The 14,081-nt window shown below is 50.7% G+C and overlaps 1 protein-coding gene across 1 annotated transcript; it reads right to left on the bottom strand.

Annotated features, from left to right (window-relative positions):
* Positions 1 to 596: 596 nt before the first annotated feature.
* On the bottom strand, positions 597 to 11,609 carry LOC142906936 (zinc-binding protein A33-like). Its single transcript, XM_076055724.1, has 6 exons — positions 10,278 to 11,609; positions 8,938 to 9,033; positions 7,909 to 8,142; positions 6,739 to 6,761; positions 6,100 to 6,194; positions 597 to 4,715 (listed from the first exon to the last, which is right to left on the bottom strand). The coding sequence occupies exons 1-6, from the start codon at positions 10,836 to 10,838 to the stop codon at positions 4,165 to 4,167; spliced, it is 1,560 nt and encodes a 519-aa protein (XP_075911839.1). The 5' UTR covers positions 10,839 to 11,609; the 3' UTR covers positions 597 to 4,164.
* Positions 11,610 to 14,081: the final 2,472 nt, after the last annotated feature.

The raw sequence follows: 14,081 nt of genomic DNA on the forward strand, positions 1-14,081 counted from the left end.
CAGAACGAGCACTTGTGGGGGCTACCGTCCCCCGCCATCACTGAATTGTCGGGGCCGTTGCCCACCGACTCCCCCGTTCCACTCATACCGCTACCCCCAGGCTGCTCTGTCAGGTCCAGACTACCGACCCCTAACGTCTCGCCCCCCTGTACCTCTGCCTGGGATGTCGACCGCGTTTGCATAGTTTAATTAGCGGCTCGTACGCTTTGCGCTTGCGATGCGCTACACTGTGCAACGGCGGGGTGGGGCTGTAAGCGCGCTCGCCAGTAAATCTCCGTACCGCCCGTAAACAAACAGGCGCGGCGCGTGTTTCCCTCCCACTTGCACTCCATGTGTGCCGACAATAACAAACACGCCCCTAGCCTCTGCCCGTAAACAAACCAATCGCACGCGAGGGGGTTGGAGCCGGGGGACAGACGGGCGGGCGGGGTTTCTGCCGTGCGTGCGCCGCTGATTGGGGACGCTCGCTTGGCTCTGAGTTAAAGGTCCCGCTCAAACAGTCGCGCGAATACGCGCGTGCTCGGCGCTTTAACTAGCTACCTCACGATTAGAAACTTGTGCGGGTGCTTGACCGCGACACAGCCGCCCAGGTACGCGATCGCTAAGCACTATGGTGGGCAATCGTGCGGGCACGTAAACACCCCACGCTTCGTCTCGAGGTGCACAGCCGCGCATACACGTAGACACCCAGCGCACACTGCCCTCCACTTCACACTCCCAAAAGACCACGCAACACAGTTTGATCCCCCCACTAGCGAATTTTATTTACCTGTGATGGTATGGTCAGTGGACGCTAATCTATCCCTCGGAGGTCTTCGAGTCGATTTCTCCTACCGATCGCCCGCTCTCTATCCTGGATTTAAAACGCCTAAACTTATGCCTCTCTCACTCGTACTTACTTCTCCCCGATGTACTGACCGCTGTAAGGGGATGAGGCGGCGAGCCTGTCGATGCTGGAGTACGTCTCACGGACGTCTCGGATGGCTGACTGTCCTGCTCCCGGGACCGCGATGATCTTGAAGAAGAACCCCCTTGCTACCCCAATCCCCCTCCTTTTATCCTACCTACAACAAAGGAATTTTGCTCTTTCAGACCCATGACCTCCCGTCCAATCAGGGGTTCGGATTCTCCCGCCCTATCGATGCCCGGATCCCAGCTCGGGTGACGTCGCCACAGTGATCTCACCGACGTCCGCTCTCTGTTCTCCCGCTACCAGTCCACTGACCCGTGCGTGTGTGTGTGAGGCTCCACTCGCGGTGGTTCGATGGTCCTTGCCGTGACCACGCAACTTTAATATCAGGTCGCGGCGCCGCAGTGCATGTCAGCTACAGGGGGAAGATCGCCCAATTTCCCGGCCGCAGGAAACCATGAAGTTCGATCCCATTAGGGACTTCTGGACAAAAACCTATCAGCCGGGTGACCTCCCCTCCCGGCTCTACGTGGGGCGTGTGTACGTTCGTGTGGGGGGGGTGGTGAGGGTGCGCAGCGTCGGCGTCGACATCCCCCGGTGGCGGCTTTGCGGCGGTGGGCACGACCTCGGCAGACCGGCCCTGCTGCAGCGGCCTCACGACTGTGCAGTGGCCAAAACGCGGACGTCTGAGAAGGCACCGGCTCCGGGAGAGTGGCGGGAAATCCGCGGCATCGGTGACGGCGACGCGGTGGTGGGCGCGGTTCCGCTGGAGCGGCTCCGCTGCGGCGGCACCACACACTACAAGAGGATTTGTATTGAATCAGATACAGCGAGTACTGGTCTGGTCACACGCAAACTCACGTCAAAGTAGTCCGAGTCGCTGTACGTGTATTGCTTTCTATAGTCTGTAGGTTAAAGTCACTTTGTATAAACAGAAATACTCAAGACAATAACACGTGCTGTGTGTTTTTTTTTTACCTTCGAATTTTTTATTGAAGTTTTTTATTTTCTAATCAAACACGAGCAACCCCGCACGGCCTTTGAACCTGAATGTCCGTCCCTCCGTCTCTCCCTCCAGCCAGCAAAATAAATTTTCCTAATGTAGTTTTCTAGTATGGTGATTTAAGTATGATATGATAGCGTGATGAAGCATTCCACTCATTGGCGTTGAATGCACGCCCTGGAGTGAATGGTGGATTGGGATGGAGTTTTATGACGTTAGCACCATGCAGGAACCCGCCTCAACGCTGTGGGGTGTGGTGGTGACGTGATCCCGCAGATGCGCGCCGTGACGTCACCACCGAATACGCCCACTTGCCCGCCCGCCAAGAAGCCAGGCAGGCAGAAATCCAGTCAGCAAACTTATGAACATATACGTACAGTAATGGTTATAATCACATTGCAAGATCGAAAAATATAGGGTTATCGTGTTGTGTGGCGCTGTTAGAGGTGCTACTTCTGTGGCCGTCTGGAATGCTTCTCCTTACGTTATTAGCAAGGCACTGGAGCTCTTCATCTTGGATAACTTTGACATTGCTACTTATACCCTCTCACCTACCCCCTCGCTCACTAACTTAACCACTGACCCACTCAGAAACTCACTCATCCACCATCTCACTCACCCATGCACTCATTCACTCACCCACCATCTCACCCAATAAACCATGCGCTTCCTCAATGATTCAATCACCCACCATCTCTGTCACTTATCTACTTACTCATCTACTCACTCACCCAAGCACTCACTCCACATTCCACTCTTACAAATGAGACTCTTATATTGTTGTCTTGATTTCTCATCACGGTTAAAAATAATCAACAAAAATAACAGCCCCAACTACAAAGACGGTACCATGATGATGGTGGTAGTGGTGGTAATAATGGTAAAATGGTGATGATGGTAGTGGTGTTGATCATGGTAGTAATGATGGTAGTGATGGTGATGATGATCGTGGTGATGGTTGTGATGATTATAGTAAGAATGGTGATGGTGATAATCGTGGTGGTGATGTGGGCGGTGATGATGCTGCTGCTGATGATGATGGTAATGATGGTGATGATGACAGTGGTGGTGGTAATGATGGTGATGAGGGAGATGGTGGTAATGATCGTGATGAGGGATGATGGTGGGAATGATGGTGATGGTGGGTTTAATCCGTGAGGATGATAGTGATGATGATGGTCGTGATGGTGGATGTGATAATGCTGATGATTATGGCAGTTTTTGTGGTGTTGATGTTAATGATCGTAATGCTGGTGATGATTGTGATGGTGGTGGTAAGAATGGTGATGGTGATGTGGGTGCTGATAGTGATGATAATGATGGTGGCGATGATGGTGGTGATGATAGAAGTGGCATTAGTCGTGGTATTGATGGTGATGAGCTCGATGGTGGTGGTGATGATGCTGATGGTAGTTTTGATGGTGGTGATGACAGTGATAGTGATGATGGTGGTTATGATGTTGATGGTGGTGATGATGGTTATGGTAATGATGGTCATAATGATGGTGATGATAGTGGTGATGTTAAGTAATGATTATGATGATGGTGATGGACGTGATAATGGTGATAATTATTGTGGTGTTGATAGTGATAATGATGATGGTGATGGTGATTATGATGGTTTTGGTGGTGTTTAATGTAATGATGTTAGTGATGGTGGTTGATAGTGATGGTGGTGGTGATGGTAATCATGATGGTGATATTATGTTGGTGATGCTGTTGGCAATGATGATGATGGCGATGATGGTGGAAGTGATGACTATGGTGACTATGATGGTGGTGGTGTTGCTGGCGGTGATGATGACAGTGGTGATGATGACAGTTGGGGTGGTGACGGGGTGAAGATGGTGGTGATGGTGTTGATGGTAGTGATGATGATGGGGTGATGATGACAGTGATGATGATGGGGTGATGATGTTGGTGATGGTCATGATGATGATGGTGAATCACAGGGATGAGGAGGCGTGGTGACGCAAGCGCGCACTGCAGGCGAAGGAGCGGCCACACGAACCTGCAATTTGTACTGCACTGGCGACATCGCTCACGCACGCCAACCTGAACCTCACCCTCCCCGCTCACCCTTCCCCTCCATGTTCACCCGTCACCTTCCCCTCCATTCTTGCCTCACCATCACCTTGCCTCACACTCTGTTCCACCTTCCCCTCACCCTCACTTCACCCTCTCCTCACCATCCCCCTCTGCTCCGTTTATTGAGTTTCTGTCTCTGTTTCTTAGGTTTCTATCCTCATTCTCAGGATGCACGACTCAGATCCACGATTTTCAATGGTTCATTAAAATACCCCACACACATCGCAGGGTAGAGAGGCTGCGAGAATCTCTGCCGGACCTCGTGGATCACCTCCATGGAGTCGGCGCGGTAAAACGCCAGGAGCCCCCCCTCCCAGTGCAGGTGAAGCCCGATTCTGCGGGGGGAGGGGGACCCCCTCACCGAGAGTGCAGTCTTCACTCTACCATGAACCACTGAGAAGTTGTCGTCACGTTTCTCTAAACACCAGGACGCGTCGCTCCCTCCCAGCCGCTGTGCAGCACCACTCCCTTTCCATGGGATCGTCCCGTACGCGACTCCAACCCGCCACCGCCGCACGTCCCCCACGTCCACCTCCCAGTAGTGGTGGCCAGACGAGAATCTCTCACGGCACAGGGCGTGTGCAAAGCCATCAAACCGGTGTGGGTGATCGGGGCGACCCTGGGAGGCAGGGACCGCTGTCATCGTCCTGAGATCCGAGGAGATCTGGAGTTGGTTTTTAGCAGAGTTTGTGTCGAGAGTTGGTGAGCGTCCATCTGTGACAACAGCGATAGCAACATCACTACAGAACACCGCCATCATCACCATCCACCATCACCACCATCACCACCATCAACATTACCATCACCAACCATCATCTTCACCATCAACAATACAATCACAAACATCACCATCACCAACCATCCTCGCCATCAATATCATCAATGACAATAACATAAACATCACAATCACCATCACCACCATCATCAACACTGAATATCAACATCACTTCCGCAATAAGCAACATCACAACCATCATCACCACCACTAGCACCATCCACCATCACTACCACCCCCCCCCCCCCCGACCATCACCACTATTTCCATCACCACTATCCCCATTACCACCATCATCATCACTATCACCAACATCACCAACACGATCAGCATCATAACCATCACAACGACCATCAACACCATCATCACCACCATCACTACCATGACCACCTTAACCAATATCATCATCACTACTACCATCAGCGCCATCAGCAAAACCATTACCAGCTATATTATCACCAATGTCACCATCACTGCCATCACCACGACCATCGCTGCCATCACCACGACCAACACCGTCACCACGACCAACACCATCACCAATCCCATCACCATTCCCATCACTAACATCACTAACATCAACATCATTACCACCATCCTCATCACGACCACTATCACCATCATTATGATCATTACCGCAACAGGAACTCATTTGAGGTTGAAACTACCTAGCAGAGGCCCAGGACTGGATCAGATATCACTTGCCACTGATGTTAGCCATGGCGGGTAATTATAATCAAACAAGGGTAACTGCGTTCGTAGTGCAGTGCGCTATAGACTATGCCACCTCTCCCCCCATGCACAAATGCACAGACATTCGCAGGCACACACTCCAGCTCAACATCACAATTACCTCTGACTCGTAATGATGATTATTTACACAAGAACACCACACTGAGTCTCGTCGCTCTGTTCAGTAGGGTCCTGCAATGGGATGTGAACAAAACAATAGTCTGTGTAGCCTTCACAGACTATTGGGACAAATGCTGTCCGTGAGAGTCTATGTAGGCTGGCATGGCACACGAGGTGGGTGGCCAGTACCACGCCCGACCACCTTTGTCTCCCTAGTGGTGATTTTGTTTACACACCGCATCAGGTTCCAGGATGTAAACAAAGACATCCCCCGTGTTGCCTTTACAGACTGTTGGGGCAAATCAGCACCGTTGAAGGCTGGCACGGCAAACGAGGGGGTGGGTGGCCAGCACTACGCCTGGTCGCATTTGTCTCTCTAGTGATGATGTTTATAAAACACCAGGTACACACACGGGGATCATTTATTGTCAAGATAGTCCCATCACCCATGATTCACACTGAATAACTCACACAGGAGTTTGACTCCCCTTGTCTCCAGGACTTTAAGTGAGGCAATGTCCTCTTGGTTGGGAGATGAGGGTGGAGCTGCTGTAACCCTCCCTGCCCTGTGAAAGCAGAACAAACACGGCTACTATCTCACGCAGAGCATCGTCACTCACAGGATCATCACAGCTCCATCACACAGGCACTCATCAAACAAAGCATCATCACTCATCTCACAATTACAGCATCACCCCGCAAAATTACTATTACCACACACAGCATAACCACACACAGTATCAACACAGCATCATCACACAGCATCATCACCACACAGCATCACCACACAAAGCATCACAACACACCATAACTACTCAACACACAGCATCATCACCACACAGCATCACCACACACACCATCACCACACACAGCATCACAACACACAGCATAACCACTCAACACACAGCATCATCACCACACAGCATTACTATCACCACACATAGCATCATCACGTACAGCACCATCACACATAGCACCCTAACACATAGCATCACCACACACATGTTCACCACACACAGCATCCCCACACAGCCAATGTCTCACTGCCCACACCCGACACTCAGTCCCATGTTGTCGTGTGTCGAGTCGTGAGTGAAAGTCGTCTTTTACCTGCACGTGTCTTCCAGGTGCCCCTATGGGAGAGAGAGAGATACGTTACTGTGACTCTACCTCCAATCCCTTGTGATCAGTGGAGTTCCCACTGCAACACCGTGGGTGGAATATAAACCCCAAAGTCTCGGCTTATGACCCCATGATCACCAACACTGATTTACGAGGCAAATATTTCAGAGTGAGACCGGTTGATAGTCAACTATAAACTACTATTTGTGTTTTTCCACGTAAGTCCCACAAAGCGATGTAGCTCTTTTTCAGAAGCGACCTGGCCACAACTGATAGCTGAACGAAGTGGTGCATCACTTGGAAATTTATAGCAGCCCAATACTCTAGACGCACGTTTCCAAATGTGAAGGCAAATTTTTGAGGACTCGGAGAAAAATCCATGCGACCATGGAAAGAGACACGAAAACTCCAAATGTATATGGACGTCAGGGTTGGGATCAAATCCCCGACCTTCGGTATACCAGGCGAGGTAGTTAACATCTCGCAGCCCCCATGAGGACCAAGACTGATTTGCAGGGCAAATATTTCAGAGTGAGACCGGTTGATATTAATCAGTGTTGAGATTAATTTCTGTCAATGCACACGTGGCAGGTCTTACAGAAGTGGTGGTGAATACACAATGATATCATTAATACGCGTATGAGAAATCGTATTTATTTAAGTTTCCATAATATGAACAATGAAGGTAGCGCATCCAAGAGGAGGTCCACAAAGTAGGAAGCACAGATGAAATCAGCTCGTGAGCAGGCGCTGGTGGATTGTTGCATCGCGGCATCATGAGATGTGGCAATGGCCTGGGGAGGTCTTCATCCATTAGTGGATAGATCATGGCTGATGATAATCATGAATACCGTGTACATTGTTGTTGCTGTTGTTGTAGGGTTTATTAAAAAAATGCAATTCCAATAACATTTAGATTATAATCACAATGAAACCAACTTAATGGAAATCTGTTAAAGGACGAGAGAGATAATTCATTTCACTGAGAAAATATGAGCTGGCCTTCAAAATGGCAGCCACTGGAGCTGCGATGCGAGTCCATGTGTGGAGCTGTGTTCTCAAGCCCAGTGGATGCAAGCTCTCATTCAGGAGCCTCCCTCTGCTGCTGCTGGTGAGAGGGCTCTGTGCCAATAGCGACACTGGAGACTCATCGCTCACCTGCAGGAACGCGAGCGAGTCCCTCTCCTGCGCTAGGGCCTGCAGGCGAGTGGCTGCTGCCTGGAGCTCGCTGATCTCGTGCTGGTCGTGAGCGATCTTCTTCTCGATCTGGGTCAGCAGCTCGCGCCCTTTCTGCTCCGCTTGCTCTAACACCGTCTTCTCCTCCACATCCAACGCTGCTCTCGCGCGGGCGAATCTGACCGAGATTGAGGCCTTTTCATCTGTCATGGATCCCTGCAAAGAGAAAGAAATGCCACCTCTGTTCATTAAATGTCTGGTCCTTTGTGAAATGACATTCAAGTGTCCGGACAGTGATACGAGTCTGCAGCACTGAGGCCTCCTTCTTCCTCTGATAGCGCTGCTGAGCATTTTCAGTACAACACGATTCGGGGGCTGTGAGTCATCATCAAATACCATCAGGAGTACATTTAGGGTCTGTGCCATTCTCATTGCGCAAGGCGATCAGGACGATGCTGTGTTTGCCTTCCCATGAAGCAAAGATTAATCTGGAATTTGCCTTCAACAAGTAGAGCCCTAAGGAATTGGGAAGTTAGGCCAATTCCTCTTCAAATTAATAATTTGAATGTTAGAGAAAACCACATATGTATGGATGAAGAGAGTGGATCATGAAACCACTTGCTAAACTGGCACCTGGCCACTCTAACGCCTGATTGGTTTCACTAAAAGAGTGTACAACAGTCTGTGTGTGATCCACCAACTCTGCCACCAGAGTATTGGATAATAGGCACGTACCACCTCATCTGACCAATATAGATAACACGTTGAAGTGGTAAGTTGTTTAGAGATATGGGAATGTGGAATTTCCACCACTGATTGAGTTTCTCAGTGGAATTGAGAACCACCTCGTTGCTCGTCCTGATTATTGAGGTGCATTAACCGTTGTGTCTTTCGTCCCACAATGTGTTTAGAGTCAATGGAAGTCCACGTAAATGAATGGAGTTGTCCTCCATCACAAACCCTACTCAGAGTGGAGTCATGGGGTCACAGAGTAAAGCCCAGACGTGGTACCTGCACGTCCCTGCGAACGGCCTCCATCCGCCTCACGGACTCCTCCGCCTCCCTCCTCTTCTCCTCCACCGCCCGCGTCTCCTCTCCCACTTGTTTCTGTGAGAGAGGTCACCAGGAGAGACTCCACTCACTCTCTGAGCATCTCCTCCCAACCCCGCTCCACGTGAACCCCTCCACAGTGACGGGGGAAGTAGCCCCGGTGCAGCGATGGAGGCTGGGGGAGCAAAAGGCTGCAGGGAACTGATTTCACGAGGAGCTCAAACTTGTGCAGGGCTGCTGGAGTAGTGGGTGGGGCTACCTGAGTAGTGGGTGGGGCTGCTGGAGTAGTGGGCGGGGCTACCTGAGTAGTGGGCGGGGCTGCTGGAGTAGTGGGTGGGGCTACCTGAGTAGTGGGCGGGGCTATCTGAGGAGTGGGTGGACAGGGCACCAGAGTGGTGAGATGTTTTCTGCCTTGCCTGCTATTCAGGAGGTCGTGGGTTCGAAACTGCACCTGATGCCTGTTTATGCAGTTTGCATGTCTCTCTCCATGGTCGCATGGATTTTTCTCTGGGTCCTCAGGTTTTTCTGTCCACGTTTAGGAAGGTGCGTTTAGAGTATTTGGCTGCCATACATTTAGACTTGATAAGCCACTTTGTTAAGCTGTAATTTGTGGCCAGGTTGCCAACTATACATAGCTCTGTGGGTTTCACTTGGTAAAATAAAAATTGGTTAAGTTTAGTTTTGCATGGTACAAGGAAGGGCTGCCATGTCTCTGTTGAGTGTCGGAGAAATTCGGTAACGAGCATCTTGATGAAAATATAAAAACGATCACGAAATACTTGGTCTGTCAAAATCACGCGACATTTCTGGAACACCAAGTCCAGTGACCCGGTAGCTGCTGTCGAGTGCGGCACTAAAGTGGCACAGACCGGCACGAGGCTACTAAGTGGTGAGCACTGCGGCTCATGCAGTCCCAGTCGTTTTGCACTTCGTTTCAATTTTAGGGGATGCTCCTCTCTACCACAACCCACTTTTTGTATGCGAACCACAGTCGATGCATTCACGTAATTTTAAGAACACGTTGTACGCATTAAAGTTCTTCAGTTTTATCAAATATACTAAGAGCACATTTATAAATTTGGCATACAACAGGATTGAAAAAAACTTGTGGTTGTATTATGTCTGCACTATGACAACCTATGCATACTTTATATTAAAAGAACGTTGTTAAAATGTGAACGAAAAATGGGCAGCTGAGAGAGGAATGATATTTAGTTGGATATCATTGTTCAGTTCATACTTGGAAATGATGATTTTGTGCACGACGGATCTCCCTCTCACACACAGGCAGACCGTCTCACCTCCCGTGTCTTGTGCTCATCCTCCAACGTAGCCACATCGTGACCCTTGTGGTCTCCTGCGATGGTGCAGGTTGTGCAGACCAAGCCCTTGTCCTGTCGGCAGTAAAACTTGATCTCCTCTCTGTGTTTCTTGCATTTGCGTTCTTCAGGATTCGTGTCTGGATCCACCAGAATGTGGCTACTTAACTTCGGGTTCTCCTGATGAGGCTTTACATGAGTCGCACAGTAGGACATATCACACCTGAGGCAGGTCTTCGAGGCAGCGGTAGTGCCATCGTTGCAGAAGTCACACAAGACCACGGTGGCCATTTTCTCGGCGGCACTGCGCTGCTCCACCAGGTTGGCGAGCGTGAAGTTCTTGTTCAGCTTGGGCCTCCGAGGGAAAGTCACTCGGCACTGTGGGCAGGAGAAGGACTTGGCCGCATCCCAGGCGCCCTCCAGGCACTTGAGGCAGAACGAGTGGCCGCAGCTGAGCGTGCAGGGGCAGCGGAAGGCGTCCAGACAGATGGGGCAGGTCAACTCACCTGGAGCCTCGCTACCAGTGGGAGCTGCACTCGCCATGGCCCTGTGGCTACACTCAGAGACGGGTGCTGGATGTAGCTCAGGCAGCCACTTGATGTAGCTCAGGCAGTCGCTGGCTGTAGCTCAGGCAGTTGCTGGCTGTAGCTCAGGCAGTTGCTGGCTGTAGCTCAGGCAGTCTGTCTGTAGCTCAGGCAGTGGGTTGCTGTAGCTGAGGCAGTCTCTGTCTGTAGCTCAGTCAGTCGCTGGATGTAGCTCAGGCAGTCTCTCGCTGTAGCTTCAGACAGTCTCTGGCTGAAGCTCAGGCAGTCGCTGGCTGTAGCTCAGGCAGCCTCTGTCTGTAGCTCAGGTAGCCTCTGTCTGTAGCTCAGGCAGTCGCTGGCTGTAGCTCAGGCAGTCTCTGTCTGTAGCTCAGGCAGTCGCTGGCTGTAGCTCAGGCAGTCTCTGTCTGTAGCTCAGGCAGTCGCTGGCTGTAGCTCAGGCAGTCTCTGTCTGTAGCTCAGGCAGTCTCTGTCTGTAGCTCAGGCAGCCTCTGTCTGTAGCTCAGGCAGTCTCTGTCTGTAGCTCAGGCAGTCGCTGGCTGTAGCTCAGGCAGTCTCTGTCTGTAGCTCAGGCAGTCGCTGGCTGTAGCTCAGAAAGTCGCGGGCTGGAGCTCAGGCAGCCTCTGGCTGTAATTTCAGACAGTTGCTGACTGTAGCTCAGGCAGTATCCGGCTGTGGCTCAGGCAGTCCCTGGCTGTTTCTCAGGCAGTCTCTGTCTGTTTCTCAGGCAATCGCTGGCTGCGACTGAGACGCTAAACAAGGAACAAGCCACGTAAATCGGTGACAAGGAAGCAGGAAGTCTTTCAGTTTGATTTGCATGTCACAAGGCGTGCCCTGGAATGTGTTGACGTGTGAGCGAGTACAGACGTCTCCACTCCAGGGGTGGCTTAAAAAAGAAGACTCACCTTGTCTCAAATACTCATCCTCACTCACCTCATCGCAACTAACTTCAGGGGCCGTCCATAAATGACGTCACGCGATTTTGAACGATTTTTTTTACCCCCCCCCCCTCGTCATACGGAGTCACAAAAAGTCAGACCCCCCCTTCAAATATGACGTCACAAAGCTCTGCCCCCCACCCCCCAAAACCATATTTCCATTTTGAAAATAAAACATGCTTCAAATCGCTTTAAACTATTGTCATTGTAGTGCGTATTTAATGTGGCGTTGCACTCTGATGTTGTAGGAGAAAACACAGATTAAAAAGGAGGCGTTGGAAAGCTTAAATTTAGCATAAAATTCACTTGAAAATATTCAACGTCTATCTAAAACTGCAGATGTTCAGAATATTATATTGAAATTATCATTTAATTATAAAATATGTAAAAGTAATTAAAACGATTAAAAAAATACTTGAAACTTCGTAGTAAAACGAAGTAAAATGGAGAGTACAATAAGAACAATCATATTTTCAATTCACAGAATGAAAAGCCCTGGTAGAATCATTAGAATCAAAATGTTTAATAATAATCAGAATTTTTTTTAATGTATGATTCTCCATTCTCCCATGGAGAAGCAAAATGCTCCTTCATAGAATAAATAAAAGGTAACCTTAGTAAATCTAAATAATCAAATAGTTAATAATGAAAATTAATAAAAAAAATAGTGTTGTTATAACAATTCTATATTTATTTAAAGTTGTGCATTTTGATGTGACGTCACATTTCTCAACCACCCCCCCCCCTCGTCATGCACCGTCACAAATGTCTGACCCTCCCCCCTCCTAGGTGCGTGACGTCATTTATTGACGGCCCCTCACCTCATCTCACATCACCTCAACTCAATTCAGCTCACCTCATCTCAACTCACCTCATCAACTCAACTCACGTCAACTCACCTAAATTAACTTCAACTCACCTCATCTCAACTCACCTCATCAACTCAACTCACCTCAACTCGTCTCAACTGAACTGGCAGGGGGATGTGGGGGCTGACGTCCACCTCCCCGCTCCCCGTGAGCGGGCGGGGCGTGACGTCCACCCCCTCCACTTACCCCTCCTCCACTTCACTGTGCCCCCGCCGATCACGTGATCGGCCCCCCCGCGCCAGCGCCCTCTCTGAGGGACATCGCTACTCAGCTGGCTCACCACCGCCCGGGGTTATCTCGCACACGCCCACGTACACCACCACCACTGATGCGGAGGTGGCTGCGTGCACGCGCGCGCCCCTGCCGGCGCTTGTTGCACTCAAAGTCGAGCGCTAAAAATAGCCTCATGAATATGCACGCGCCCCTCCCCGTGCCTAAGCCCTCATCCGCTGTGTAACAATGCTATGCGAAAAAGGGGATGGCTGTGGCAGGCCCTGGGTGCACGCCTCGCCTTTAAAGCTAATTTTTACAATGTCCACGTGCCTTGTAAAGGCGTGCGAACGCCAGCGAGCGGGTGGATCGACCCCGCCTTAATCACTCACGCGGCGCTGCAGACACGCGTCTTACACACATGCGAAACCATGAGTAACCAGTGGCGGTCGTATAGATGGTAATAGATGCGCACCTCACACACCAACCCCGCGCCGCCACTCCGCAGCCCCGCGCTCGCTCTCACGCCGGGCACACCGTCTCTACACGCAGACGCGCCACACAGATCACAGATGCTACACCGAGGCTCTGACAACACACACAGAAATCACACTACACCGATATTCTGAACTATAGTTTATTAATGGTGCCAATACGCATGACCCGGAGGAGGAATATTTTGCGAGGAGAGCCTAGCGTAGCTCTGCCTATGAGCCCAGTTACACAAATGTTCTACCATGTACCTTGTAGCTGTACTCATGGCGTCGCATTGACACTGTGAGAGTCGGAGGGAGAGGACGAGCGAAAACCTCGCCTATCACTGCCTGGTAGCAGCACTCTCTGGCATCACACGAATGCTGCGAGCGGCTCAAGGAGGAAGGATGGCAGGGAGTGGGTCTGGATCGGCCGGAGGTTGAAGACAACTGAACTCACCGTCCCATTGCACCTGTCTTTATTCTCTAAACTTCAAAGGCCCAGGGTGATGTCATATCGCGCAGCCAATCGGGCGCTTACCCATGCCCCCCGTCGTTGTCCCTCTCCACTGTCTCTACCGTGGCCCAATCCCCTCGCTTCAAAGGCCCAGGGTGGCATTGTACCGTGCAGCCAATCGCACGCTCACCTGTGCCGTCTACATGGAGGGCCACGGGGTCTGCTGCTGCTGCAGCCCCTCATCCATCGTCCTCCCGTGCTCATTAATTCTAACCCACTGGTCTGCTCTTCTGGCCG

The sequence above is a fragment of the Petromyzon marinus genome, chromosome 72 (genome assembly GCF_048934315.1).
Source record: "Petromyzon marinus isolate PM22_M1 ecotype Great Lakes invasive population chromosome 72, UKy_Petmar_22M1.pri1.0, whole genome shotgun sequence".
Lineage (NCBI taxonomy): Eukaryota > Metazoa > Chordata > Hyperoartia > Petromyzontiformes > Petromyzontidae > Petromyzon > Petromyzon marinus.

Excerpts from the sequence above, each read along its gene's own strand:
- LOC142906936 (XM_076055724.1), bottom strand. The coding sequence starts at position 10,838 with ATGGCGAGTGCAGCTCCCACTGGTAGCGAGGCTCCAGGTGAGTTGACC. Across the intron at positions 9,034-10,277 it reads ATGAGCACAAGACACGGGAG|AAACAAGTGGGAGAGGAGAC; the intron begins GTGAGACGGTCT and ends CCTCTCTCACAG. Across the intron at positions 8,143-8,937 it reads CCGTTCGCAGGGACGTGCAG|GGATCCATGACAGATGAAAA; the intron begins GTACCACGTCTG and ends TTCTCTTTGCAG.